At 39.0% G+C, this 26,151-nt stretch overlaps 3 protein-coding genes and 1 pseudogene across 3 annotated transcripts; all 4 read left to right on the top strand.

Annotated features, from left to right (window-relative positions):
- The first annotated feature begins 1,273 nt into the window (after nucleotides 1-1,273).
- On the top strand, nucleotides 1,274-6,591 carry LOC139296331 (sodium- and chloride-dependent GABA transporter 3-like; annotated as a pseudogene).
- A 1,072-nt stretch (nucleotides 6,592-7,663) lies between these two features.
- Nucleotides 7,664-13,499, top strand: LOC139296332 (sodium- and chloride-dependent GABA transporter 3-like). Its single transcript, XM_070918692.1, has 14 exons — nucleotides 7,664-7,811; nucleotides 8,058-8,192; nucleotides 8,397-8,534; nucleotides 8,687-8,786; nucleotides 9,659-9,791; nucleotides 9,953-10,087; nucleotides 10,777-10,880; nucleotides 11,078-11,202; nucleotides 11,295-11,407; nucleotides 11,501-11,638; nucleotides 11,740-11,842; nucleotides 12,219-12,319; nucleotides 12,917-13,087; nucleotides 13,392-13,499. The coding sequence occupies exons 3-14, from the start codon at nucleotides 8,417-8,419 to the stop codon at nucleotides 13,497-13,499; spliced, it is 1,449 nt and encodes a 482-aa protein (XP_070774793.1). The 5' UTR covers nucleotides 7,664-7,811; nucleotides 8,058-8,192; nucleotides 8,397-8,416.
- Nucleotides 13,500-14,523: 1,024 nt separating this feature from the next.
- LOC139296335 (sodium- and chloride-dependent GABA transporter 3-like) lies at nucleotides 14,524-19,488 on the top strand. The gene is made up of 14 exons (XM_070918695.1): nucleotides 14,524-14,707; nucleotides 14,810-14,944; nucleotides 15,113-15,250; nucleotides 15,503-15,590; nucleotides 16,196-16,328; nucleotides 16,419-16,553; nucleotides 17,015-17,118; nucleotides 17,344-17,468; nucleotides 17,587-17,699; nucleotides 17,790-17,927; nucleotides 18,034-18,136; nucleotides 18,515-18,615; nucleotides 18,906-19,076; nucleotides 19,381-19,488. The coding sequence occupies exons 1-14, from the start codon at nucleotides 14,524-14,526 to the stop codon at nucleotides 19,486-19,488; spliced, it is 1,776 nt and encodes a 591-aa protein (XP_070774796.1).
- A 1,031-nt stretch (nucleotides 19,489-20,519) lies between these two features.
- Nucleotides 20,520-26,049, top strand: LOC139296336 (sodium- and chloride-dependent GABA transporter 3-like). The gene is made up of 14 exons (XM_070918696.1): nucleotides 20,520-20,703; nucleotides 20,950-21,084; nucleotides 21,285-21,422; nucleotides 21,575-21,674; nucleotides 22,521-22,653; nucleotides 22,815-22,949; nucleotides 23,622-23,725; nucleotides 23,923-24,047; nucleotides 24,140-24,252; nucleotides 24,343-24,480; nucleotides 24,586-24,688; nucleotides 25,067-25,167; nucleotides 25,458-25,628; nucleotides 25,942-26,049. Exons 1-14 carry the CDS (start codon nucleotides 20,520-20,522, stop codon nucleotides 26,047-26,049), a joined length of 1,788 nt encoding a protein of 595 aa, XP_070774797.1.
- Nucleotides 26,050-26,151: the final 102 nt, after the last annotated feature.

Below are 26,151 nucleotides of genomic sequence, written 5' to 3' on the forward strand. Positions count from 1 at the left end.
CAATAATGGATTTTTCTCATTCATTTTTAACATCACCTGAACTATGATGCGCACCGTGCGGAATACATGTTTTATGTGAGCTGCTTTATGGAAAATGTAAGGGAAGTATAATGAACACTGGTGCTATTGTTATACCCAAAAGAGGATATTACTGTAGCCTGTGACTCAGCTGTCTTTGAGACTGTATGCTGTGGGAGCTGCAGCTGTGAGACCTCCTCCTAAATAAAAATGCATCATGTCTGACCTCACTCAACAGATGCCATAATGGAGCAAAAGCCATGGCAAACCACTAGAGGCTGAGCACATTTTCTGGCCACTCCCCGAAACAGTGAGGGATATCCTTTTTCATGCTGGAGTGCTTAGCTAATCCAAATACCAGTTCTACTGGCCCACTTGTGTGTTCACAGAGAGAGTGAAAGGGTGTGGTGCTTCTGTCTGAGCTAACAGGGTAGTCTGGTTGTCACTGAGTAACAGGTCCCCAAAGACCACATTGTCTACAGTTCATCCTCTAAGGGAATGGGCGGCTTATCCAGTAACATGAGCTGGATTTGTACTCTTTCTTTACACATTCTGATACTTTGCTTTAGGGGGAGAACACAGGCAGAGGCCTTAATTTATAATACTGAGTTACATATTTATTTGAGACCCCCCCCACCTCCCACCCCATCCGAACAGTGTACTAAAGGGCTCAGAGTCCAACTAAGCCTATTAGTTGACAGCTGTGTTTTGTTTATCATACTCTTGTAGCATGTAGATTTACTTTCACGGTTAATATGTTCGACTGCGGGCATAGAAGTGTTTGGGGAATAAAATTACATTAACCTACATTGTCTGTAATGCTTGATTAGTGCTTACAAATAAGGAAATAACCATTTTATTTCCACACCACTGATTTTATTTCCACAATGCTCTATGCAATTTAGGAAGAAAAAAAGCAACATTCAGTCGCTCAATAAAATATAAAAAGTCAAAAACAGGATTCACGAAGCAGGGATAATCAACAGAATTACTTGTTTAATATTTTAAAGTTGTGGCTGGCGTGAGACCAAGATGCAGTCAAACTAAGAAAAGACACACAATAAAAGTAGCAAAGATCAGTTTACACAAACATATATTCAAATGCATCCTTTCAAACTAAGTCAGGATTGGTCACTTTTTTATAGCAAATAAAACAGGGGCAGGATATAGTCAAATTAGGAAAAGACAAAGTTCAGTTTGCTGTACTTTGGAATAATAACTGAAACACACAACAGATGAAGGTCTTGATCTTGAGATGAACAGACAAAGAAGAAACACTGAAACAGAGAGGAGGGCTGGAGACAGAGGACAGTGGGCCAGTAAAACAGAATATATTCTGGTTGTTGTAGGAAATGTGGTCGGCCTGGGCAACGTGTGGAGATTTCCTTACCTCTGCTACAAGAATGGTGGAGGTGAATCCTACAAACTCTGTTTTTAGAAAAAGCTGCATTATTCTGGGTGTACATGTATAAACACATTTTTATATTGATGACCAGATGTTAAATGATGTCACTGAACAAATGTGTTGAAAACATACTATGTAGTACTATAATATCTGGATTCATCACCTGTTGGAGCAAAATATGTCCACTGGCACAAGGTGAGTTGATGTGCGCTGAGCTAAAAGGTGCACTCATCAAAATGAGTTACATCTTGTACCTGATACTTAAACATCAAGAAACTGCATATTTCTCTGTTCAAAGATAGCTCAACTAGCTCTGACAATGTGGTTCACAGAAATATAATCTTCAGAGATTTGAAAATGTATAACTCTACAAAAACGTAAACTAAAAAATTTGTTTTTTTAGGAATTGGATATGGACACGTTATAATTACACTATATAACTTCTGCTACATTATGATCCAAGTCTGGGCTCTCCTCTACCTGGTGTTCTCATTCAGATCCCAGCTCCCCTGGGCCACCTGTGAGAACACCTGGAATACAGGTAAAATCAGACTATGGACTTTACTTTAACGCTCGATAAAAGGTTGTATAGTACCATTAATATGCACTTTTGTCCAGGGACCTTTGTGTGTTAATGTGTAAAACAATAATTCCTCACATTTACTTCCATCTTTTGTTTGTTTGTTAAACCAGCTAACTGTGTGGGTCTTCAGATGTTGGATTCTGCCTCAACAAATGTGACAAATCAGACCATGTTGTCTAACACCACCTCTGCTGCTACTGAGTTCTGGGAGTGAGTTCAGATTAATTTTCTTTTAATGACCAATAATCTGAATGACTGTACACCTACAACACATACAGTGACATTAATGTGCCACAACAGCATTCTTTAAAGGACATTTTCAGCACGATTCTTGCTCATTTCCTGTATTCTCATGCTGTTTAACACCTTTGCCCATCGTTATATTATAAAATAGTGAAAAATGCAAATTCTCTTTGATGCAATACTCTTCTACTAATGCACATCGTATTAGTCAAAGAGTCCAGGGTGCTTTTCTTTGGGTTTTGGACTTGAATTCGAGAGGCTGAACCTTAGATGTTTGTTAAAAACTATTTTAAGTAATGGTGCTGGCAAGTTAACAGTAAAGGATTACTTCAGTTCAGTTCATCTCCCTCTGTGACCTCGAATACTTGACAAAACGTTTGTACTCCCATTTCTTTTGTGGAGAATTGAACTTCTTAATATTACAGCTATTTATTTTGTAATGATGTTGATCCGACACATTTAGAGAAACTGCTTGAACTCCTTGTGTACCGTAATCTAAGTCATGTATCCACTTGTCTGCTGATTATATCCCAAACAAACACATGCAAATCATTGGCAAAATGACTTTATGCCCGAGTTGAAGAACTGACTTCAGCTGATTTACTGGCCATGAGTCTGCTTAATAACAGCAGACTTACTGGCTGCCCTTAGATATACATAAATGGGAGCATTGAAACATTTTTGAGCAGGGATTAAACTGTCATTTAGTAAACGGAGTCATATGACTAGACATCACTTTGTAACACTCTGCCAAATGTCTACAAATCATAAATCATAATTTCTGTGTACCTCTTATATTTCCCCTCTCCTCAGACGGCAGGTGTTGGCCATGTCTGGAGGCATTGAGGAGCTGGGCAGTGTGAGATGGGAGCTGGCCTTGTGTCTTCTGGTCTGCTGGGTGTTCTGCTACTTCTGTATCTGGAAAGGTGTCAGATCTTCTGGAAAGGTCAGGTCTAAAATGTTATAGTATACTTATACTACTTATAGTACATAGAAACCATCATTATGCATTTGATTTAAGTATTCTCTTGCTTATCTTCATTAATAACCTCCATTAATTCTGGTTATTACATATAATTTTTAAAATGTTCTTTATTTTTTTTAAAGGTTGTGTACTTCACTGCCGTTTTCCCCTATGTGATGCTCCTAATACTGCTCATCAGGGGTTTGACTCTACCTGGAGCCTGGGAAGGGATCCACTTCTACCTGTATCCAGACCTGAACCGCCTGGCTAGCCTTGAGGTATCTTGTAGCATGTTAGCATGCATATTATATATTGACAGTCATTATTTGTGATGCTATAGAGAAAGACATCACAGCCCATATTTCCATTTCATTTCTGTGTGAAATGGAATTGAAAAAAAAAAACAGAAGCTCCTGAAAATATTTTGAAGTTGTTCCTGTTCATTTGTTGACTTTTGAACAGTTAAAACTCGTCTATCTAATTAGCTTAGGTGTTTGAGGATATGAGGAGAGGTTGGAGGAGCCTTCAGGCAATCGCTGCTGTTCAGGATGTACTTCACTGCTGGCAGGGGGAGGCTGGGAGAGCTCCCTTTCGAAAACGACTTACAAGACACTACAACCCCTCGGTCTGGTTGTCAGTCAAAACATTGAAGATGAAATGGCAGCTGAGTCAATCTTCATAATTACAGAAAGGCCTCAGTCCAGCAGTACTGTAGTAGGAGCAATGGTGCACTTGTCTGTGCTTTGAGCCTTGATTCACAGAAATCGTGTTAAACAACCAATCCTATAATTGCAGACACACATAGTATTTCTTTCAAACTTTCTCTCAAACCTTTACTGAGTCTGAAGTAGAACAACACAAAATATACCTGTGGATCTGCTGAAGACACAGGTATGACATCTCTCCAGTAAGAATTAAATGTATATAACATATGTTTTGTTATATTTTAGGTCTGGATAGAGGCGGGATCTCAAATATGCTTCTCCTACAGCGTGAATTCAGGAACTCTGAATGTTTTGGGCAGCTATAACCACTACAATAACAACTGTTATAAGTAAATATAAACTGCAAAACACAAGCACTTCTGTGAGAATACTTTCTTTTACAAGTGTGTGTGTGGTAACTATTTGTTTAAAAAGTAAGAGTTAAATGTCACAACCACCAACTGGAACCATTTTAAATTGGTAACGTACCAATGCAAATGTCCTCTCTTTGACAAGAGCCTGTTATCTGTCTTTCTGGGACTTCTAGGGACTGCTTTTGGCTCTGTCTGCTGAACAGTGGGACCAGTTTTGTTGCTGGATTTGTTGTCTTCTCTGTACTTGGATTCATGGCTCATCAACAGGGTGTTACTGTCAACAATGTGGTTGAGTCAGGTACAGTATATTTGATATGACATGCTGTTGAAATTCCATATTAAGCCCAGATACATATAACTTTCTCTTTCTTGTATAATTCCTGTTCACAGGTCCAAGTTTGGCCTTCATTGCTTACCCTCAGGCGACATTTATGATGCCTTGGCCGCAGTTCTGGACTGTCTGCTTCTTCCTGATGCTTTTTTTCCTCACTGTTGACACACATGTAAGATGTTTTGTTGTATTATCTAGTGATTATTAACAGGCATATTAGAACTCAGATGTGCTCATATTTCTTTTTATATTTTGTCCCCAGTTTGTGATTGTGGAGAGTTTCATCACCACAGTGAGCGACTTGTTTCCGAAGTTGTTTCGTGCACCAGTGAGGCACGAGATCTTCGTCCTCACCATCTGTGTGTCCAGCTTCCTCATACATCTTACATTGGTTACGGAGGTGAACAAAAATATTGCCATGAAACTTTTGTATAAAAACACATTTCCTTTAAAAATGTAACCCAAATGAAGTGTTTTATTCAAATCCTGTCTCTTCCTGCTTTAGGGAGGAATTTATGTGTTCCAACTCATTGACTTCTATGGCTCCACCAGAGTCTGTCAGAACTTTATGGCTATATGTGAATGTCTGGCTGTGGGCTGGATTGTTGGTGAGTCAGATTACTTATTATTTAAAGCATAAGGCTGGCCTTAGTCTATATTTCCACTATTGTCAACAATCCTATGACAAGAGCCAAACCAACAAAGTATTAGTCCGTCTCTTTCTCACTTCCTTCTGTCTGTGACTTTCAGCCCACTGGTTGTTACTGAAGCTCTAAATCTTCAAACAGCTGGGCACTGTAGTTTTTAGCCCCCGATAATAGAAGTGGAGGAAATGGTGCATTTGTTGGGGACTATTTTCAGTGGTGGATTGATACACATTTTGGTCTTTTCATGGAATTTGTTGATAAAAATGTAAAATATCAGCAGCCTTATTCTTTAACTTTATTATTTGACGTCATGATATGTCTAATTGGGACTTCCATCAGGTGCTGACCGCTTTTCTAACATCATTAAGGACATGACAGGACAGAGACCATCTGTTTTCTTCTCTCTGTGCTGGAAATACTTCATTCCTCTGTTGTCACTGGTGAGTCAGAAAAGTGTCTTTGTGGCTCTCCCCACTGGCTGCCAATGATTTTACATACTTTTATTAACTTTCATTAAGTTTATTTAGTACATTTGAGTGAGTTTTACATTTTCACCTTCCAGCATCAGCAGATCTTCACATAACTGGTCTGCAAACTCTGACTTCCTGTGACTGTGACTTGTGTTGCCAAAACTATCTTTTGTACCATCTACCACAAGTACAGCTGATCTGATGGACAGCATCAACTTAATACTGTGTTCATGTATCACAAAAACTCCACAACTTCACAGATTTCCTTAATCCTGTACCTGGTTGATTACAAACACCTCAAGATTAATGATGGGTACGTTTACCCTGACTGGGCGTACGGTCTAGGATGGACCATGACCCTGTCCTCTGTTCTCATGGTGCCACTGTGGGCAGCTGGACAGATGTTTTTGACAGCAGGAACCTTCAGACAGGTGAGTGTTCAAAGAGGACTTTTCTGCAACTCTGGAGGCCTCAAAAAGAGCTTCTTTTATTTGATTTATTTATTTGATTTCAAATTGTGTATAGTTTTCAAATTGTATGAGAAGAAGTACAGATTGCTTTTCTATTGTGTACATTGATTGGAGCCCATGCAGTCAAATTTAGTGGCGTGGATAGTACGACATGGTGGTCTGAGGGAGACGGCTGTCCGACACTTTTAGCTCTAGTGGCCAAAATGTCCTTTAGAGTCATGATTGTTAAAGTAGTTTTTAAACGTACTCTTCTTGTTCGTGTTCTACGTTGCAGCGTTTGTCCGTCCTTTGTCGTCCTGCTGAAGATCCGGCCTGGCAGAGGAGAAAGATGGGAGAGGAGGGAACGACTGTTGAACTGACGACATCTGCAGTGACAGCTTAGTGTGACCTGCAAAGTCACATTAACGAGACACTTTAATCATTAGGTCAAGAATAAGTAAAAAAAAACTCTTAGCATTCTTGTCTTATTTAATCATCCGTCTCAGAATGTCTCGACACAACTACGATAAGCCAACGTAGTTGTGAGAATTATGATCTCTTCATCTATTAGTAGACATGTCACATGCTGTCCTTGCATTACTTTCCCATATGACTCTATTTTAGTTATATATGTGCAGATTGTTAATAAACTTCCATATATATCTGACTCTGTGTGTGGAAATATTTAATGTTAGAATCCCTGAAGTTCCCAAGAACTAGAGGAAAAATGTACTGTCTGGAAATATATTTAATGCATTTCTAACCCATGTTGATTGAGACTGTATACTAGGTCCATTTGCACATTACATAAAGATATTTGATTTTTAAATTATACAAACCAATCAAGATTTTGATTGGATGTAAATTAGGAGTATCTCTCCTCGTGTTAGCACATGACTCGGGGCAGTATTCATTATTCAGTATTCAGTACTTTTACTCTTGGTACTTTAAGTATATTTCGATACTAATACTTTTGCACTCTTATACAGGAAAGCAATTTTTAATGCAGGACTTTTACCTGAAAGAAAGTATTTCTACACTGTGGAATTACTACTTTTACTTCAATTAAAGATCTGAGTACTTCTTCCACCTCTGCTTAGATTTTGGTTGTTGCAGAACATTTGGTCAGCCTGCGCAACGTTTGGAGATGTTCCTACCTTTGCGACAATAATGGTGGAGGTGAATTATACAAATTCAGAAAAATTGAAAATGTATGTTGAGAGATGACTGATGAGTTATGACTGAATAATGTGACGACTCTTACTTTCAGAGCTCCTCTGGCTCTTGCAAACAAGCAGTGCCCTCACCACTGGAACTGGTTTTGTAACTAAAAATGATGGTTTGAGGGCAACATAGAGTCAAAGTAGGGGAAAAAAAAACATATATAAGAGCAGCAAATATCTGTTTCCAGGATTTCGGATTCATGACAGAAACACACAATGGACGATGTTCTTGATCTTCAGAAAAACAAAGCCAGAAGAAGAAGAAGTGAAAAGCAGAGAAGAGCTGGAGACAGAGGACAGTGGGCCAGTAAAGCTGAATATATTCTGGTTGTTGTAGGAAATGTGGTCGGCCTGGGCAACGTGTGGAGATTTCCTTACCTCTGCTACAAGAATGGTGGAGGTGAATCCTACAAACTCTGTTTTTAGAAGAGTTGCATTATTCTGGGTGTAGTGCTCTGAAATAATGTTAATATTGATAATTTGTGAGTGAAGATATTACTTAATTAACTGTTATTGCCATGGGCGTACATGTATATACACATTTTTATATTGATGATCAGATATTAATGATTAATGATGTCACTGAACTGATGTGTTATTGCCGTGAGAAAACATACTATGTAGTACTATAATATCTGTACTGTAGGTGCCTTTCTGGTGCCATATGGTCTGCTAGCTGTGGTGTGTGGGATACCTCTGTTCCTACTGGAGACCTCAGTTGGTCAGTACACCCAGGAAGGATTCATCACCTGTTGGAGCAAAATATGTCCACTGGCACAAGGTGAGTTGATGTGCGCTGAGCTAAAAGGTGCACTCATCAAAATGAGTTACATCTTGTACCTGATGCTTTAACATCAAGAAACTACATATTTCTCTGTTCAAAGATAGCTCAACTAGCTCTGACAATGTGGTTCACAGAAATATTTAAACCATCTCCAGAGATTTGAAAATGTATAACCCTGTATGTTTTTGATTGTTTTTTTAGGAATTGGATATGGCAACATTATGATGAAAATGTATGACTTCTGCTACATTATGATCCAAGTCTGGGCTCTCCTCTACCTGGTGTTCTCATTCAGATCCCAGCTCCCCTGGGCCACCTGTGAGAACACCTGGAATACAGGTAAAATCAGACTATGGCCTTTACTTTAACGCTCGATAAAAGGTTGTATAATACCATTAATATGCACTTTTGTCCAGGGACCTTTGTGTGTTAATGTGTAAAACAATAATTCCTCACATTTACTTCCATCTTTTGTTTGTTTGTTAAACCAGCTAACTGTGTGGGTCTTCAGATGTTGGATTCTGCCTCAACAAATGTGACAAATCAGACCATGTTGTCTAACACCACCTCTGCTGCTACTGAGTTCTGGGAGTGAGTTCAGATTCATTTTCTTTTAATGACCAATAATCTGAATGACTGTACACCTACAACACATACAGTGACATTAATGTGCCACAACAGCATTCTTTAAAGGACATTTTCAGCACGATTTTTGCTCATTTCCTGCATTCTCATGCTGTTTAACACCTTTGCCCATCGTGATTATCGTTATCGTTTATTATAAAATAGTAATGGAAACCTTCAAAAATGCAAATTCTCTTTGATGCAATACTCTTCTACTAATGCACATCGTATTAGTCGAAGAGTCCAGGGTGCTTTTCTTTGGGTTTTGGACTTGAATTCGAGAGGCTGAACCTTAGATGTTTGTTAAAAACTATTTTAAGTAATGGTGCTGGCAAGTTAACAGTAAAGGATTACTTCAGTTCAGTTCATCTCCCTCTGTGACCTCGAATACTTGACAAAACGGTTGTACTCCCATTTCTTTTGTGGAAAATTGAACATCTTAATATTACAGCTATTTATTTTGTAATGATGTTGATCCGACACATTTAGAGAAACTGCTTGAACTCCTTGTGTACCGTAATCTAAGTCATGTATCCACTTGTCTGCTGATTATATCCCAAACAAACACATGTAAATCATTGGCAAAGTGACTTTATGCCTGAGTTGAAGAACTGACTTCAGCTGATATACTGGCCATGAGTGTGCTTAATAACAGCAGACTTACTGGCTGCCCTTAGATATACATAAATGGGAGCATTGAAACATTTTTGAGCAGGGATTAAACTGTCATTTAGTAAACGGAGTCATATGACTAGACATCACTTTGTAACACTCTGCCAAATGTCTACAAATCATAAATCATAATTTCTGTGTACCTCTTAAATTTCCCCCCTCTTAAGACGGCGGGTGTTGGCCATGTCTGGAGGCATTGAGGAGATGGGCAGTGTGAGATGGGAGCTGGCCTTGTGTCTTCTGGCCTGCTGGGTGTTCTGCTACTTCTGTATCTGGAAAGGTGTCAGATCTTCTGGAAAGGTCAGGTCTAAAATGTTATAGTATACTTATACTACTTATAGTACATAGAAACCATCATTATGCATTTGATTTAAGTATTCTCTTGCTTATCTTCATTAATAACCTCCATTAATTCCGATTATTACATATAATTTTTAAAATGTTCTTTATTTTTTTTAAAGGTTGTGTACGTCACTGCCATTTTCCCCTATGTGATGCTCCTAATACTGCTCATCAGGGGTTTGACTCTACCTGGAGCCTGGGAAGGGATCCACTTCTACCTGTATCCAGACCTGAACCGCCTGGCTAGCCTTGAGGTATCTTGTAGCATGTTAGCATGCATATTATATATTGACAGTCATTCTTTGTCATGCTATAGAGAAAGACTTCTTCTTCATCACAACCCATATTTCTATTTCATTTCTGTCTGAAATGGAATTGAAAAAAAAAACAGAAGCTCCTGAAAATATTTTGAAGTTGTTCGTGTTCATTTGTTGACTTTTGAACAGTTAAAACTCGTCTATCTAATTAGCTTAGGTGTTTGAGGATATGAGGAGAGGTTGGAGGAGCCTTCAGGCAATCGCTGCTGTTCAGGATGTACTTCACTGCTGGCAGGGGGAGGCTGGGAGAGCTCCCTTCAGTCAAAACATTGAAGATGAAATGGCAGCTGAGTCAATCTTCATAGTTACAGAAAGGCCTCAGTCCAGCAGTACTGTAGTAGGAGCAATGAGTCTCCAAATTACCAAATTTGTGCCGGCATGAACTCAGTGCACTGAGAATGGTGCACTTGTCTGTGCTTTGAGCCTTGATTCACAGAAATAGTGTTAGATAAACAATTGTGTGAAAAGTGAAGACACACGTAGTACTTCTCAGTACAAATGTCAAACTTCTACTGAGTCTGAAGTAGAACAACACAAAATATACCTGTGGATCTGCTGAAGACACAAGTATGACATCTCTTCAGTAAGAATTAAATGTATATAACATATGTTTTGTGATATTTTAGGTCTGGATAGAGGCGGGATCTCAAATATGCTTCTCCTACAGCGTGACTTCAGGAACTCTGAATGTTTTGGGCAGCTATAACCGCTACAATAACAACTGTTATAAGTAAGTATAAACTGCAAAAAACAAGCACTTCTGTGAGAATACTTTCTTATTGAAGTGTGTGTGTGGTAACTATTTGTTTAAAAAGTAAGAGTTAAATGTCACAACCACCAACTGGAACCATTTTAAATTGGTAACGTACCAATGCAAATGTCCTCTCTTTGACAAGAGCCTGTTATCTGTCTTTCTGGGACTTCTAGGGACTGCTTTTGGCTCTGTCTGCTGAACAGTGGGACCAGTTTTGTTGCTGGATTTGTCGTCTTCTCTGTACTTGGATTCATGGCTCATCAACAGGGTGTTACTGTCAACAATGTGGTTGAGTCAGGTACAGCATATTTGATATGACATGCTGTTGAAATTCCATATTAAGCCCAGATACAAATAACTTTCTCTTTCTTGTGTAATTCCTGTTCACAGGTCCAGGTTTGGCCTTCATTGCTTACCCTCAGGCAACAGCTATGATGCCTTGGCCGCAGTTCTGGACTGTCTGCTTCTTCCTGATGCTTTTTTTCCTCAGTGTTGACACACATGTAAGATGTTTTGTTGTATCACCTATTGATTAATAACCAATGCATTGCAGGAACCAATAAATGAATCGTTTGCTGTTTTTATTTCATCCCCAGTTTGTGACAGTCGAGTGTTTTATCACCTCAATAAGCGACTTGTTTCCGAAAGTGTTTCGTAAACCTGGAAGACACGAGATGCTCGTCCTTTTCATCTGTTCATCCTTCTTCCTCATACATCAGCTGTTGGTCACTGAGGTGAATAACATATTTCCATGAAAGTACGTTCAAACAACTATTGTCACAAAATGGTTTAAAAACTATTTTTCACATTAAAATCTTGTCCCTTCCTGCTGTAGGCAGGGATTTACATATTTCAGCTTATGGATTATTATGGCGCTACCAGGGCTTGTAGTTATTTCATGGCTTTATCTGAGTGTCTGGCTCTGGCCTGGAGTTTTGGTAAGCATGAAGCAATTTATATTATTTATAACCCTTTTTCATCATACAATCTGACTTATCAATTTGTTTATATATATATACATATATACATGTGTGTATGTGAGCTTCAAATGCCTTTATTCTATAATGAGGTGTGAGGTTATACTTTATTTTTAAAACGGTCTGAAGTCAAAAGGTAGCATGAATAGAAATATTGCTAATTTGAGTGGTTTCTCTGATTTAACTAGATAACTTTGGTCAGACTGGCTGCATTGCCTGACTGTAATCAAATGTAATCAAAGAAATTGTTCATCACAGTCTTATTTAACTTCCAAATAAAAAAAACTTTATATGACTTTTAAACTGGTCTAATGTACAGTCTATGAATTTCTATCAGGTGCTGACCGTGTGATTGACATCATTGAGGACATGACAGGACATAGACCTTCTGTTTTCTTCAAACTGTGCTGGAAATACATCATTCCTCTTCTGTCACTGGTGAGTCAGACAGGTGTTAACAGAAACAAAATGTAGTTCCAAGACTAAGAATCTACAATCTCTGTTAGGTTCGTGGCGCTGGGAGCTGAACACATCAAAGTTTAGCTAAAAACCACTAAACACAAATTACAGCTGAGGATGATACATTAGCTCTGCAGGTATTTGGTCATAAACCAAAGTGTTGGACAAATTAACAAAAATGTCAACCTGCTCGTGGCGCTAGAGTTTAAGTCAGTATGGTTCATCCTCTGGGGACCATAAATGTCTGTAGAAAGGTTCATGTTAATCCATCCAGTACTTAAGAGATACTTCAGTTTGAACCAAAGTGGTGGACTGACTGACTGACATTGTATACATAGAGCCATGCTGCTAGCATGGCTAAAAATCAGTGTTGCCACTGACATACAGTACATAGCATTCTGTAGAAGCTAAAACCTCTTACGCTCTGTAAACGGTTTATTACCAACAGGCTTTGTTCACAGTCCAGCCAGAGTAGACTATTCTTCTTTTTTCAGCAATAATATGCGACATATTTGTGCAAAATAACTGAGGTTATTTGAAAGGGTCTCAAAAACTAAACTCTTCACACCTTCACAGACTTCCTTAATCCTGTACCTGGTTGATTACAAACACCTCAAGATTAATGACAGGTACGTTTACCCTGACTGGGCGTACGCTCTAGGATGGACCATGACCCTGTCCTCTGTTCTCATGGTGCCACTGTGGGCAGCTGGACAGATGTTTTTGACAGCAGGAACCTTCAGACAGGTGAGTGTTCAAAGAGGACTTTTCTGCAACTCTGGAGGCCTCAAAAAGAGCTTTTTTTATTTGATTGATTTCAAATTGCGCATAATTTTCATATTGTATGAAAAGCAGTACAGATTGCTTTTCTATTGTGTACATTGATTGGAGCCCATGCAGTCAAATTTAGGGGCGTGGATAGTTCGGCCTGGTAGTCTGAGGGAGATGGCTGTCCGACACTTTTAGCTCTAGTGGCCAAAATGTCCTTTAGAGTCATGATTGTTAAAGTAGTTTTTAAACGTACTCTTCTTGTTCGTGTTCTACGTTGCAGCGTTTGTCCGTCCTTTGTCGTCCTGCTGAAGATCCGGCCTGGCAGAGGAGAAAGATGGGAGAGGAGGGAACGACTGTTGAACTGACGACATCTGCAGTGACAGCTTAGTGTGACCTGCAAAGTCACATTAACGAGACACTTTAATCATTAGGTCAAGAATAAGTAAAAAAAACTCTTAGCACTTTTGTCTTATTTAATCATCCGTCGCAGAATGTCTCGACACAACTACGATAAGCCAACGTAGTTGTGAGAATTATGATCTCTTCATCTATTAGTAGACATGTCACATACTGTCCTTGCATTACTTTCCCATATGACTCTATTTTAGTTATATATGTGCAGGTTGTCAATAAACTTCCATATATATCTGACTCTGTGTGTGGAAATATTTAATGTTAGAATCCCTGAAGTTCCCAAGAACTAGAGGAAAAATGTACTGTCTGGAAATATATTTAATGCATTTCTAACCCATGTTGATTGAGACTGTATACTAGGTCCATTTGCACATTACATAAAGATATTGGATTTTTAAATTATACAAACCAATCAAGGTTTTGATTAAATGTAAATTAGGAGTATCTCTCCTCATGTTAGCACATGACTCGGGGTAGTATTCATTCAGTATTCAGTACTTTTACTCTTGGTACTTTAAGTATATTTCGATACTAATACGTTTGCACTCTTATTTAGGAAAGCAATTTTTAATGCAGGACTTTTACCTGAAAGAAAGTATTTCTACACTGTGGAATTACTACTTTTACTTCAGCTAAAGATCTGAGTACTTCTTCCACCTCTGCTTAGATTTTGGTTGTTGCAGAACATTTGGTCAGCCTGCGCAACGTTTGGAGATGTTCCTACCTTTGCGACAATAATGGTGGAGGTGAATTATACAAATTCAGAAAAAAAATGTATGTTGAGAGATGACTGATGAGTTATGACTGAATAATGTGACGACTCTTACTTTCAGAGCTCCTCTGGCTCTTGCAAACAAGCAGTGCCCTCACCACTGGAACTGGTTTTGTAACTAAAGATGATGGTTTGAGGGCAACATAGAGTCAAAGTAGGGGGAAAAAACATATAAGAGCAGCAAAGATCTGTTTCCAGGATTTTGGATTCATGACAGAAACACACAATGGACGACGCTCTTGATCTTCAGAAAAACAAAGCCAGAAGAAGAAGAAGTGAAAAGCAGAGAAGAGCTGGAGACAGAGGACAGTGGGCCAGTAAAGCTGAATATATTCTGGTTGTTGCAGGAAGTGTAGTCGGCCTGGGCAACGTGTGGAGATTTCCTTACCTCTGCTATAAGAATGGTGGAGGTGAATCCTACAAATTCAGAGTTTAGAAAAGAGCTGATTACACTGAATTAAATTGTCATTTCTATGGGCATATATTCAATATACCTCTATTTATATACCTAGGTGCCTTTCTGGTGCCATATGGTCTGCTAGCTGTGGTGTGTGGGATACCTCTGTTCCTACTGGAGACCTCAGTTGGCCAGTACACCCAGGAAGGATTCATCACATCTTGGAGGAAAATGTGTCCACTGGCACAAGGTGAGTTGATGTAAAATGTGCAGTCAACAGCCAAATTACACTTTATATAAAAGGCTATCATACCATGACAAGAAAGTATAGTTTTCTACAAAAATCATTCAAGCTGTTTTATGTTTTATGCCTCAACAGGTGCTGTTTTTAACGCTCTGGTTTGTTTTTCTAATGTAGGAATTGGATTTGGACAACTGACGATTTCTCTCTGTTTCTTCATCTACATTTTGATTGAAGCGTGGGCTCTCCTCTACCTGGTGTTCTCATTCAGATCCCAGCTCCCCTGGGCCAGCTGTGAGAACACCTGGAATACAGGTAAGACTTTTAAGAGTTGACTTTCAGTTTTTAAAGCTTGGAAAAAAAGGTGGATAGTGTTGAAAAATGTCACCTAAAACACAGCTGTCAATTGTGCTAAACTGTGTTTTTTTGGTTGACGAACTTGTTGTTCACTAAAACCACCACCAGGTTGGCAGGTTAACACATATAAACATACCTTCACATAACCCCAATATTTAGAGCCTTCCATTCAATTAACCTCAATGAAATCTGTGTTTGACTCCAAACCAGCTGACTGTCTTGATCTTCAGACTTTCAATTCATCGAACGTGACTGCAATTCAGACCAAGACCACCTCTGCTGCAACTGAGTTCTGGGAGTGAGTCTGACCTCTTTTTCTTCTAGTGAACCGCGATGAAATGTAAATTCCAGCATCACTATTTCACCTTTGATGCATTATTGCCGTGTTTTTCATTCTATGTTTTCATGCCACATTAGCTACATAGTTTTCCTAGTTTTTGAAATGATGGATTTCTAAAAGTCAGTGCACTCAGGACAAGAACATGAACATTTCAAGGACTCTATCTGGTGTTGGGCTTTTGCAGTTGTTTAAAATTCACAATGTTAAAGGTAGTTTTGTTGTGATGCAGCTTTGCAAAAAGCTTTAAACTTTGACTTTAACGTGAAGGAATTAGAAGTCAGAGTTCAGAGACATTTGTTAAAGAAAGCTATATTCAAAGAATATGTAAAATAATTGAATATTCATAGTAACATGAACAGAAATTTGTTTAACCTCAAAGTATGTTGGAAATGTCCTTTAACATTTGCAAAATTGCCAACGGCTATATATGTTCAGTGTAATATCAAACTATGAATAAGTAAACTGAGTGATGTTTCTACATATCACCTTGTAACTCTGCAAATCCCAACCTCCCATGTCCCTGTTCAGCACTTTGTGTCACATCATGTGTACTTGCTCCTCAGACGGCGGGTGTTGGCCATATCCAGAGGCATTGAGGAGCTGGGTAGTGTGAGGTGGGAGCTGGCCTTGTGTCTTCTGGCCTGCTGGGTGTTCTGCTACTTCAGTATCTGGAAAGGTGTCAGATCTTCTGGAAAGGTCCTGGGGAAACATCTTACATCTTTACCTGTTTGTGGTGCATATAATCATCAGCAACCCATAATCATTACTTTTTCTTTTTGATTTAAGGTAGCGTATTTCACAGCCACGTTCCCCTACGTAATGCTCCTGATCTTACTCATCAGAGGTTTGACTCTACCTGGAGCTGGGGAAGGGATCTACTACTACCTGCACCCGGACCTGAACCGCCTGGCTAACCTTGAGGTGGCTTGTTTATTTGATCCCAACTTTAGAATTACTTGGGTATCACTAAAGAGGAATAGAATAGAATAGAAATCTGTGTAAAAGGTTTTAAGTTATTTCTTAAGGCTTTATCATTCCTCAACCAGAGAAGGTGATATGATTTGTCTCCCAGTTTAGATACTTACCTTACCCTAACCCTAACCCTACTTCAAATCATACTGAGGCCTTAAGTTGGGTTTGTTCCAGTAGTTGGAAAAGGTAAAGTAACAAAAATGAATGTCTCTTGTGGTACTTCCTGGCCAGCTGGCATATAAAATGAAATCCTTCCATTGGATTCACTCATTCTGGATCCGAACCTGGAGTCCTTGTCCTGATTAGGACCCCTAAGAGTCACAGAATTACTGCAAGAAACTGCACTGAAAGTGAAACTGGGACTAAAAATACTACATCAGAATACAAGATGTGTTTTTCTTACGTTACAGGTCTGGATTGAAGCCGGATCTCAAACATTTTTCTCCTACAGTCTGACTGCAGGGACTCTAAATGTTCTGGGCAGCTATAATGAGTACAACAACAACTGTTACAAGTAAGTGAAAGTCACATAGTCACAACTTTTATACTCTCCAAGTTTGGTTTAAGTCAATAAATAGTTTGTTAAAAATCCAAGACTGGACTAAATACTATACTGTGCAACAACTGAATAAATACAATAATAAATACTATACTTTGCACTCATACTCATTTACTTTTACTTTGCTCTACTTCCATAAGAATTTCCTATTTATTTTGTGGTTTTTTTTTTTATCTACAGGGACTGCTTTTGGCTCTGTCTGCTGAACAGTGGGACCAGTTTTGTTGCTGGATTTGTTGTCTTCTCTGTACTTGGATTCATGGCTCATCAACAGGGTGTTACTGTCAACAATGTGGTTGAATCAGGTATATACCAAGATTAGACTGAAGTCAAATTGACAAAAAAAAAATCATCTACGGTTGAATGTAAAGTTTTCAATGCCAAACATAAAGAAGTGTATCAACTTTCTCCTTAAATACACAGGTCCAGGTTTGGCCTTCATTGCTTACCCTCAGGCAACAGCTTTGATGCCTTGGCCGCAGTTCTGGACTGTCTGCTTCTTCTTGATGCTTATTCTACTCACTGTTGACACACATGTAAGATGTTTTGTTGTATTATCTAGTGATTATTAACAGGCATATTAGAACTCAGATGTGCTCATATTTCTTTTTATATTTTGTCCCCAGTTTGTGATTGTGGAGAGTTTCATCACCACAGTGAGCGACTTGTTTCCGAAGTTGTTTCGTGCACCAGTGAGGCACGAGATCTTCGTCCTCACCATCTGTGTGTCCAGCTTCCTCATACATCTTACATTGGTTACGGAGGTGAACAAAAAAATTGCCATGAAATTTTCTTCATAAAAACATATTTCCTTTAAAAATGTAACCCAAATGAAGTGTTTTATTCAAATCCTGTCTCTTCCTGCTTTAGGGAGGAATTTATGTGTTCCAACTCATTGACTTCTATGGCTCCACCAGAGTCTGTCAGAACTTTATGGCTATATGTGAATGTCTGGCTGTGGGCTGGATTGTTGGTGAGTCAGATTACTTATTATTTAAAGCATAAGGCTGGCCTTAGTCTATATTTCCACTATTGTCAACAATCCTATGACAAGAGCCAAACCAACAAAGTATTAGTCCGTCTCTTTCTCACTTCCTTCTGTCTGTGACTTTCAGCCCACTGGTTGTTACTGAAGCTCTAAATCTTCAAACAGCTGGGCACTGTAGTTTTTAGCCCCCGATACTAGAAGTGGAGGAAATGGTGCATTTGTGGGGGACTATTTTCAGTGGTGGATTGATACATATTTTGGTCTTTTCATGGAATTTGTTGATAAAAATGTAAAATATCAGCAGCCTTATTCTTTAACTTTATTATTTGACGTCATGATATGTCTAATTGGGACTTCCATCAGGTGCTGACCGCTTTTCTAACATCATTAAGGACATGACAGGACAGAGACCATCTGTTTTCTTCTCTCTGTGCTGGAAATACTTCATTCCTCTGTTGTCACTGGTGAGTCAGAAAAGTGTCTTTGTGGCTCTCCCCACTGGCTGCCAATGATTTTACATACTTTTATTAACTTTCATTAAGTTTATTTAGTACATTTGAATGAGTTTTACATTTTCACCTTCCAGCATCAGCAGATCTTCACATAACTGGTCTGCAAACTCTGACTTCCTGTGACTGTGACTTATGTTGCCAAAACTATCTTTTGTACCATCTACCACAAGTACAGCTGATCTGATGGACAGCATCAACTTAATACTGTGTTCATGTATCACAAAAACTCCACAACTTCACAGATTTCCTTAATCCTGTACCTGGTTGATTACAAACACCTCAAGATTAATGATGGGTACGTTTACCCTGACTGGGCGTACGGTCTAGGATGGACCATGACCCTGTCCTCTGTTCTCATGGTGCCACTGTGGGCAGCTGGACAGATGTTTTTGACAGCAGGAACCTTCAGACAGGTGAGTGTTCAAAGAGGACTTTTCTGCAACTCTGGAGGCCTCAAAAAGAGCTTTTTTTATTTGATTGATTTCAAATTGTGTATAGTTTTCAAATTGTATGAAAAGCAGTACAGATTGCTTTTCCATTGTGTACATTGATTGGAGCCCATGCAGTCAAATTTAGTGGCGTGGATAGTACGACATGGTGGTCTGAGGGAGACGGCTGTCCGACACTTTTAGCTCTAGTGGCCAAAATGTCCTTGAGAGTCATGATTGTTAAAGTAGTGTTTAAACGTACTCTTCTTGTTCGTGTTCTACGTTGCAGCGTTTGTCCGTCCTTTGTCGTCCTGCTGAAGATCTGGCCTGGCAGAGGAGAAAGATGGGAGAGGAGGGAACGACTGTTGAACTGACGACATCTGCAGTGACAGCTTAGTGTGACCTGCAAAGTCACATTAACGAGACACTTTAATCTATCATTAGGTCAAGAATAAGTAAAAAAAACTCTTGGCACTTTTGTCTTATTTAATCATCCGTCGCAGAATGTCTCGACACAACTACGATAAGCCAACGTAGTTGTGAGAATTATGATCTCTTCATCTATTAGTAGACATGTGACATGCTGTCCTTGCATTACTTTCCCATATGACTCTATTTTAGTTATATATGTGCAGATTGTCAATAAACTTCCATATATATCTGACTCTGTGTGTGGAAATATTTAATGTTAGAATCCCTGAAGTTCCCAAGAACTAGAGGAAAAATGTACTGTCTGGAAATATATTTAATGCATTTCTAACCCATGTTGATTGAGACTGTATACTAGGTCCATTTGCACATTACATAAAGATATTGGATTTTTAAATTATATAAACCAATCAAGATTTTGATTGGATGTAAATTAGGAGTATCTCTCCTCGTGTTAGCACATGACTCGGGGCAGTATTCATTCAGTATTCAGTACTTTTACTCTTGGTACTTTAAGTATATTTCGATACTAATACTTTTGCACTCTTATTCATGAAAGCAATTTTTAATGCAGGACTTTTACCTGAAAGAAAGTATTTCTACACTGTGGAATTACTACTTTTACTTCAGCTAAAGATCTGAGTACTTCTTCCACCTCTGCTTAGATTTTGGTTGTTGCAGAACATTTGGTCAGCCTGCGCAACGTTTGGAGATGTTCCTACCTTTGCGACAATAATGGTGGAGGTGAATTATACAAATTCAGAAAAAAAATGTATGTTGAGAGACGACTGATGAGTCATGACTGAATAATGTGACGACTCTTACTTTCAGAGCTCCTCTGGCTCTTGCAAACAAGCAGTGCCCTCACCACTGGAACTGGTTTTGTAACTAAAGATGATGGTTTGAGGGCAACATAGAGTCAAAGTAGGGGAAAAAAAACACATATAAGGGCAGCAAATATCTGTTTCCAGGATTTCGGATTCATGACAGAAACACACAATGGACGATGTTCTTGATCTTCAGAAAAACAAAGCCAGAAGAAGAAGAAGTGAAAAGCAGAGAAGAGCTGGAGACAGAGGACAGTGGGCCAGTAAAGCTGAATATATTCTGGTTGTTGTAGGAAATGTGGTCGGCCTGGGCAACGTGTGGAGATTTCCTTACCTCTGCTACAAGAATGGTGGAGGTGAATCCTACAAACTCTGTTTTTAGAAGAGTTGCATTATTCTGGGTGTAGTGCTCTGAAATAATGTTAATATTGATAATTTGTGAGTGAAGATATTACTTAATTAACTGTTATTGCCATGGGCGTACATGTATATACATATTTTTATATTGATGATCAGATATTAATGATTAATGATGTCACTGAACTGATGTGTTATTGCCGTGAGAAAACATACTATGTAGTACTATAATATCTGTACTGTAGGTGCCTTTCTGGTGCCATATGGTCTGCTAGCTGTGGTGTGTGGGATACCTCTGTTCCTACTGGAGACCTCAGTTGGTCAGTACACCCAGGAAGGATTCATCACCTGTTGGAGCAAAATATGTCCACTGGCACAAGGTGAGTTGATGTGCGCTGAGCTAAAAGGTGCACTCATCAAAATGAGTTACATCTTGTACCTGATGCTTAAACATCAAGAAACTACATATTTCTCTGTTCAAAGATAGCTCAACTAGCTCTGACAATGTGGTTCACAGAAATATTTAATGCAAGATTTAAAAATGTATAACTCTGTATGTTTTTGATGTTTTTTTTTTTAGGAATTGGATATGGCAACATTATAATCAAACTGTATGACTTCTGCTACATTATGATCCAAGTCTGGGCTCTCCTCTACCTGGTGTTCTCATTCAGATCCCAGCTCCCCTGGGCCACCTGTGAGAACACCTGGAATACAGGTAAAATCAGACTATGGACTTTACTTTAACGCTCGATAAAAGGTTGTATAATACCATTAATATGCACTTTTGTCCAGGGACCTTTGTGTGTTAATGTGTAAAACAATAATTCCTCACATTTACTTCCATCTTTTGTTTGTTTGTTAAACCAGCTAACTGTGTGGGTCTTCAGATGTTGGATTCTGCCTCAACAAATGTGACAAATCAGACCATGTTGTCTAACACCACCTCTGCTGCTACTGAGTTCTGGGAGTGAGTTCAGATTCATTTTCTTTTAATGACCAATAATCTGAATGACTGTACACCTACAACACATACAGTGACATTAATGTGCCACAACAGCATTCTTTAAAGGACATTTTCAGCACGATTCTTGCTCATTTCCTGTATTCTCATGCTGTTTAACACCTTTGCCCATCGTTATATTATAAAATAGTGAAAAATGCAAATTCTCTTTGATGCAATACTCTTCTACTAATGCACATCGTATTAGTCAAAGAGTCCAGGGTGCTTTTCTTTGGGTTTTGGACTTGAATTCGAGAGGCTGAACCTTAGATGTTTGTTAAAAACTATTTTAAGTAATGGTGCTGGCAAGTTAACAGTAAAGGATTACTTCAGTTCAGTTCATCTCCCTCTGTGACCTCGAATACTTGACAAAACGTTTGTACTCTCATTTCTTTTGTGGAGAATTGAACTTCTTAATATTACAGCTATTTATTTTGTAATGATGTTGATCCGACACATTTAGAGAAACTGCTTGAACTCCTTGTGTACCGTAATCTTAGTCATGTATCCACTTGTCTGCTGATTATATCCCAAACAAACACATGTAAATCATTGGCAAAATGACTTTATGCCTGAGTTGAAGAACTGACTTCAGCTGATTTACTGGCCATGAGTGTGCTTAATAACAGCAGACTTACTGGCTGCCCTTAGATATACATAAATGGGAGCATTGAAACATTTTTGAGCAGGGATTAAACTGTCATTTAGTAAACGGAGTCATATGACTAGACATCACTTTGTAACACTCTGCCAAATGTCTACAAATCATAAATCATAATTTCTGTGTACCTCTTAAATTTCCCCCCTCTTAAGACGGCGGGTGTTGGCCATGTCTGGAGGCATTGAGGAGCTGGGCAGTGTGAGATGGGAGCTGGCCTTGTGTCTTCTGGTCTGCTGGGTGTTCTGCTACTTCTGTATCTGGAAAGGTGTCAGATCTTCTGGAAAGGTCAGGTCTAAAATGTTATAGTATACTTATACTACTTATAGTACATAGAAACCATCATTATGCATTTGATTTAAGTATTCTCTTGCTTATCTTCATTAATAACCTCCATTAATTCTGGTTATTACATATAATTTTTAAAATGTTCTTTATTTTTTTTAAAGGTTGTGTACTTCACTGCCGTTTTCCCCTATGTGATGCTCCTAATACTGCTCATCAGGGGTTTGACTCTACCTGGAGCCTGGGAAGGGATCCACTTCTACCTGTATCCAGACCTGAACCGCCTGGCTAGCCTTGAGGTATCTTGTAGCATGTTAGCATGCATATTATATATTGACAGTCATTATTTGTGATGCTATAGAGAAAGACATCACAGCCCATATTTCCATTTCATTTCTGTGTGAAATGGAATTGAAAAAAAAAAACAGAAGCTCCTGAAAATATTTTGAAGTTGTTCCTGTTCATTTGTTGACTTTTGAACAGTTAAAACTCGTCTATCTAATTAGCTTAGGTGTTTGAGGATATGAGGAGAGGTTGGAGGAGCCTTCAGGCAATCGCTGCTGTTCAGGATGTACTTCACTGCTGGCAGGGGGAGGCTGGGAGAGCTCCCTTTCGAAAACGACTTACAAGACACTACAACCCCTCGGTCTGGTTGTCAGTCAAAACATGGAAGATGAAATGGCAGCTGAGTCAATCTTCATAATTACAGAAAGGCCTCAGTCCAGCAGTACTGTAGTAGGAGCAATGGTGCACTTGTCTGTGCTTTGAGCCTTGATTCACAGAAATCGTGTTAAACAACCAATCCTATAATTGCAGACACACATAGTATTTCTTTCAAACTTTCTCTCAAACCTTTACTGAGTCTGAAGTAGAACAACACAAAATATACCTGTGGATCTGCTGAAGACACAGGTATGACATCTCTCCAGTAAGAATTAAATGTATATAACATATGTTTTGTTATATTTTAGGTCTGGATAGAGGCGGGATCTCAAATATGCTTCTCCTACAGCGTGAATTCAGGAACTCTGAATGTTTTGGGCAGCTATAACCACTACAATAACAACTGTTATAAGTAAGTATAAACTGCAAAACACAAGCACTTCTGTGACAATACTTTCTTTTACAAGTGTGTGTGTAGTAACTATTTGTTTAAAAAGTAAGAGTTAAATGTCACAACCACCAACTGGAACCATTTTAAATTGGTAACGTACCAATGCAAATGTCCTCTCTTTGACAAGAGCCTGTTATCTGTCTTTCTGGGACTTCTAGGGACTGCTTTTGGCTCTGTCTGCTGAACAGTGGGACCAGTTTTGTTGCTGGATTTGTTGTCTTCTCTGTACTTGGATTCATGGCTCATCAACAGGGTGTTACTGTCAACAATGTGGTTGAGTCAGGTACAGTATATTTGATATGACATGCTGTTGAAATTCCATATTAAGCCCAGATACAAATAACTTTCTCTTTCTTGTATAATTCCTGTTCACAGGTCCAAGTTTGGCCTTCATTGCTTACCCTCAGGCGACATTTATGATGCCTTGGCCGCAGTTCTGGACTGTCTGCTTCTTCCTGATGCTTTTTTTCCTCAGTGTTGACACACATGTAAGATGTTTTGTTGTATTATCTAGTGATTATTAACAGGCATATTAGAACTCAGATGTGCTCATATTTCTTTTTATATTTTGTCCCCAGTTTGTGATTGTGGAGAGTTTCATCACCACAGTGAGCGATTTGTTTCCGAAGTTGTTTCGTGCACCAGTGAGGCACGAGATCTTCGTCCTCACCATCTGTGTGTCCAGCTTCCTCATACATCTTACATTGGTTACGGAGGTGAACAAAAATATTGCCATGAAACTTTTGTATAAAAACACATTTCCTTTAAAAATGTAACCCAAATGAAGTGTTTTATTCAAACCCTGTCTCTTCCTGCTTTAGGGAGGAATTTATGTGTTCCAACTCATTGACTTCTATGGCTCCACCAGAGTCTGTCAGAACTTTATGGCTATATGTGAATGTCTGGCTGTGGGCTGGATTGTTGGTGAGTCAGATTACTTATTATTTAAAGCACAAGGCTGGCCTTAGTCTATATTTCCACTATTGTCAACAATCCTATGACAAGAGCCAAACCAACAAAGTATTAGTCCGTCTCTTTCTCACTTCCTTCTGTCTGTGACTTTCAGCCCACTGGTTGTTACTGAAGCTCTAAATCTTCAAACAGCTGGGCACTGTAGTTTTTAGCCCCCGATACTAGAAGTGGAGGAAATGGTGCATTTGTTGGGGACTATTTTCAGTGGTGGATTGATACACATTTTGGTCTTTTCATGGAATTTGTTGATAAAAATGTAAAATATCAGCAGCCTTATTCTTTAACTTTATTATTTGACGTCATGATATGTCTAATTGGGACTTCCATCAGGTGCTGACCGCTTTTCTAACATCATTAAGGACATGACAGGACAGAGACCATCTGTTTTCTTCTCTCTGTGCTGGAAATACTTCATTCCTCTGTTGTCACTGGTGAGTCAGAAAAGTGTCTTTGTGGCTCTCCCCACTGGCTGCCAATGATTTTACATACTTTTATTAACTTTCATTAAGTTTATTTAGTACATTTGAGTGAGTTTTACATTTTCACCTTCCAGCATCAGCAGATCTTCACATAACTGGTCTGCAAACTCTGACTTCCTGTGACTGTGACTTGTGTTGCCAAAACTATCTTTTGTACCATCTACCACAAGTACAGCTGATCTGATGGACAGCATCAACTTAATACTGTGTTCATGTATCACAAAAACTCCACAACTTCACAGATTTCCTTAATCCTGTACCTGGTTGATTACAAACACCTCAAGATTAATGATGGGTACGTTTACCCTGACTGGGCGTACGCTCTAGGATGGACCATGACCCTGTCCTCTGTTCTCATGGTGCCACTGTGGGCAGCTGGACAGATGTTTTTGACAGCAGGAACCTTCAGACAGGTGAGTGTTCAAAGAGGACTTTTCTGCAACTCTGGAGGCCTCAAAAAGAGCTTCTTTTATTTGATTTATTTATTTGATTTCAAATTGTGTATAGTTTTCAAATTGTATGAGAAGAAGTACAGATTGCTTTTCTATTGTGTACATTGATTGGAGCCCATGCAGTCAAATTTAGTGGCGTGGATAGTACGACATGGTGGTCTGAGGGAGACGGCTGTCCGACACTTTTAGCTCTAGTGGCCAAAATGTCCTTTAGAGTCATGATTGTTAAAGTAGTTTTTAAACGTACTCTTCTTGTTCGTGTTCTACGTTGCAGCGTTTGTCCGTCCTTTGTCGTCCTGCTGAAGATCCGGCCTGGCAGAGGAGAAAGATGGGAGAGGAGGGAACGACTGTTGAACTGACGACATCTGCAGGGACAGCTTAGTGTGACCTGCAAAGTCACATTAACGAGACACTTTAATCATTAGGTCAAGAATAAGTAAAAAAAAACTCTTAGCATTCTTGTCTTATTTAATCATCCGTCTCA

This window comes from Enoplosus armatus, chromosome 14, assembly GCF_043641665.1.
Source record: "Enoplosus armatus isolate fEnoArm2 chromosome 14, fEnoArm2.hap1, whole genome shotgun sequence".
In the NCBI taxonomy this organism is placed as follows: domain Eukaryota; kingdom Metazoa; phylum Chordata; class Actinopteri; order Centrarchiformes; family Enoplosidae; genus Enoplosus; species Enoplosus armatus.

Excerpts from the sequence above, each read along its gene's own strand:
- LOC139296332 (XM_070918692.1), top strand. The coding sequence starts at position 8,417 with ATGATGAAAATGTATGACTTCTGCTACATTATGATCCAAGTCTGGGCT. Across the intron at positions 11,203-11,294 it reads CAACAATGTGGTTGAGTCAG|GTCCAGGTTTGGCCTTCATT; the intron begins GTACAGCATATT and ends TCCTGTTCACAG. Across the intron at positions 11,639-11,739 it reads ATCAGCTGTTGGTCACTGAG|GCAGGGATTTACATATTTCA; the intron begins GTGAATAACATA and ends TTCCTGCTGTAG.
- LOC139296335 (XM_070918695.1), top strand. The coding sequence starts at position 14,524 with ATGGACGACGCTCTTGATCTTCAGAAAAACAAAGCCAGAAGAAGAAGA. Across the intron at positions 15,591-16,195 it reads GCTGCAACTGAGTTCTGGGA|ACGGCGGGTGTTGGCCATAT; the intron begins GTGAGTCTGACC and ends CTTGCTCCTCAG. Across the intron at positions 17,119-17,343 it reads TACAACAACAACTGTTACAA|GGACTGCTTTTGGCTCTGTC; the intron begins GTAAGTGAAAGT and ends TTTTATCTACAG.
- LOC139296336 (XM_070918696.1), top strand. The coding sequence starts at position 20,520 with ATGGACGATGTTCTTGATCTTCAGAAAAACAAAGCCAGAAGAAGAAGA. Across the intron at positions 20,704-20,949 it reads CTGCTACAAGAATGGTGGAG|GTGCCTTTCTGGTGCCATAT; the intron begins GTGAATCCTACA and ends TCTGTACTGTAG. Across the intron at positions 21,085-21,284 it reads AATATGTCCACTGGCACAAG|GAATTGGATATGGCAACATT; the intron begins GTGAGTTGATGT and ends TTTTTTTTTTAG.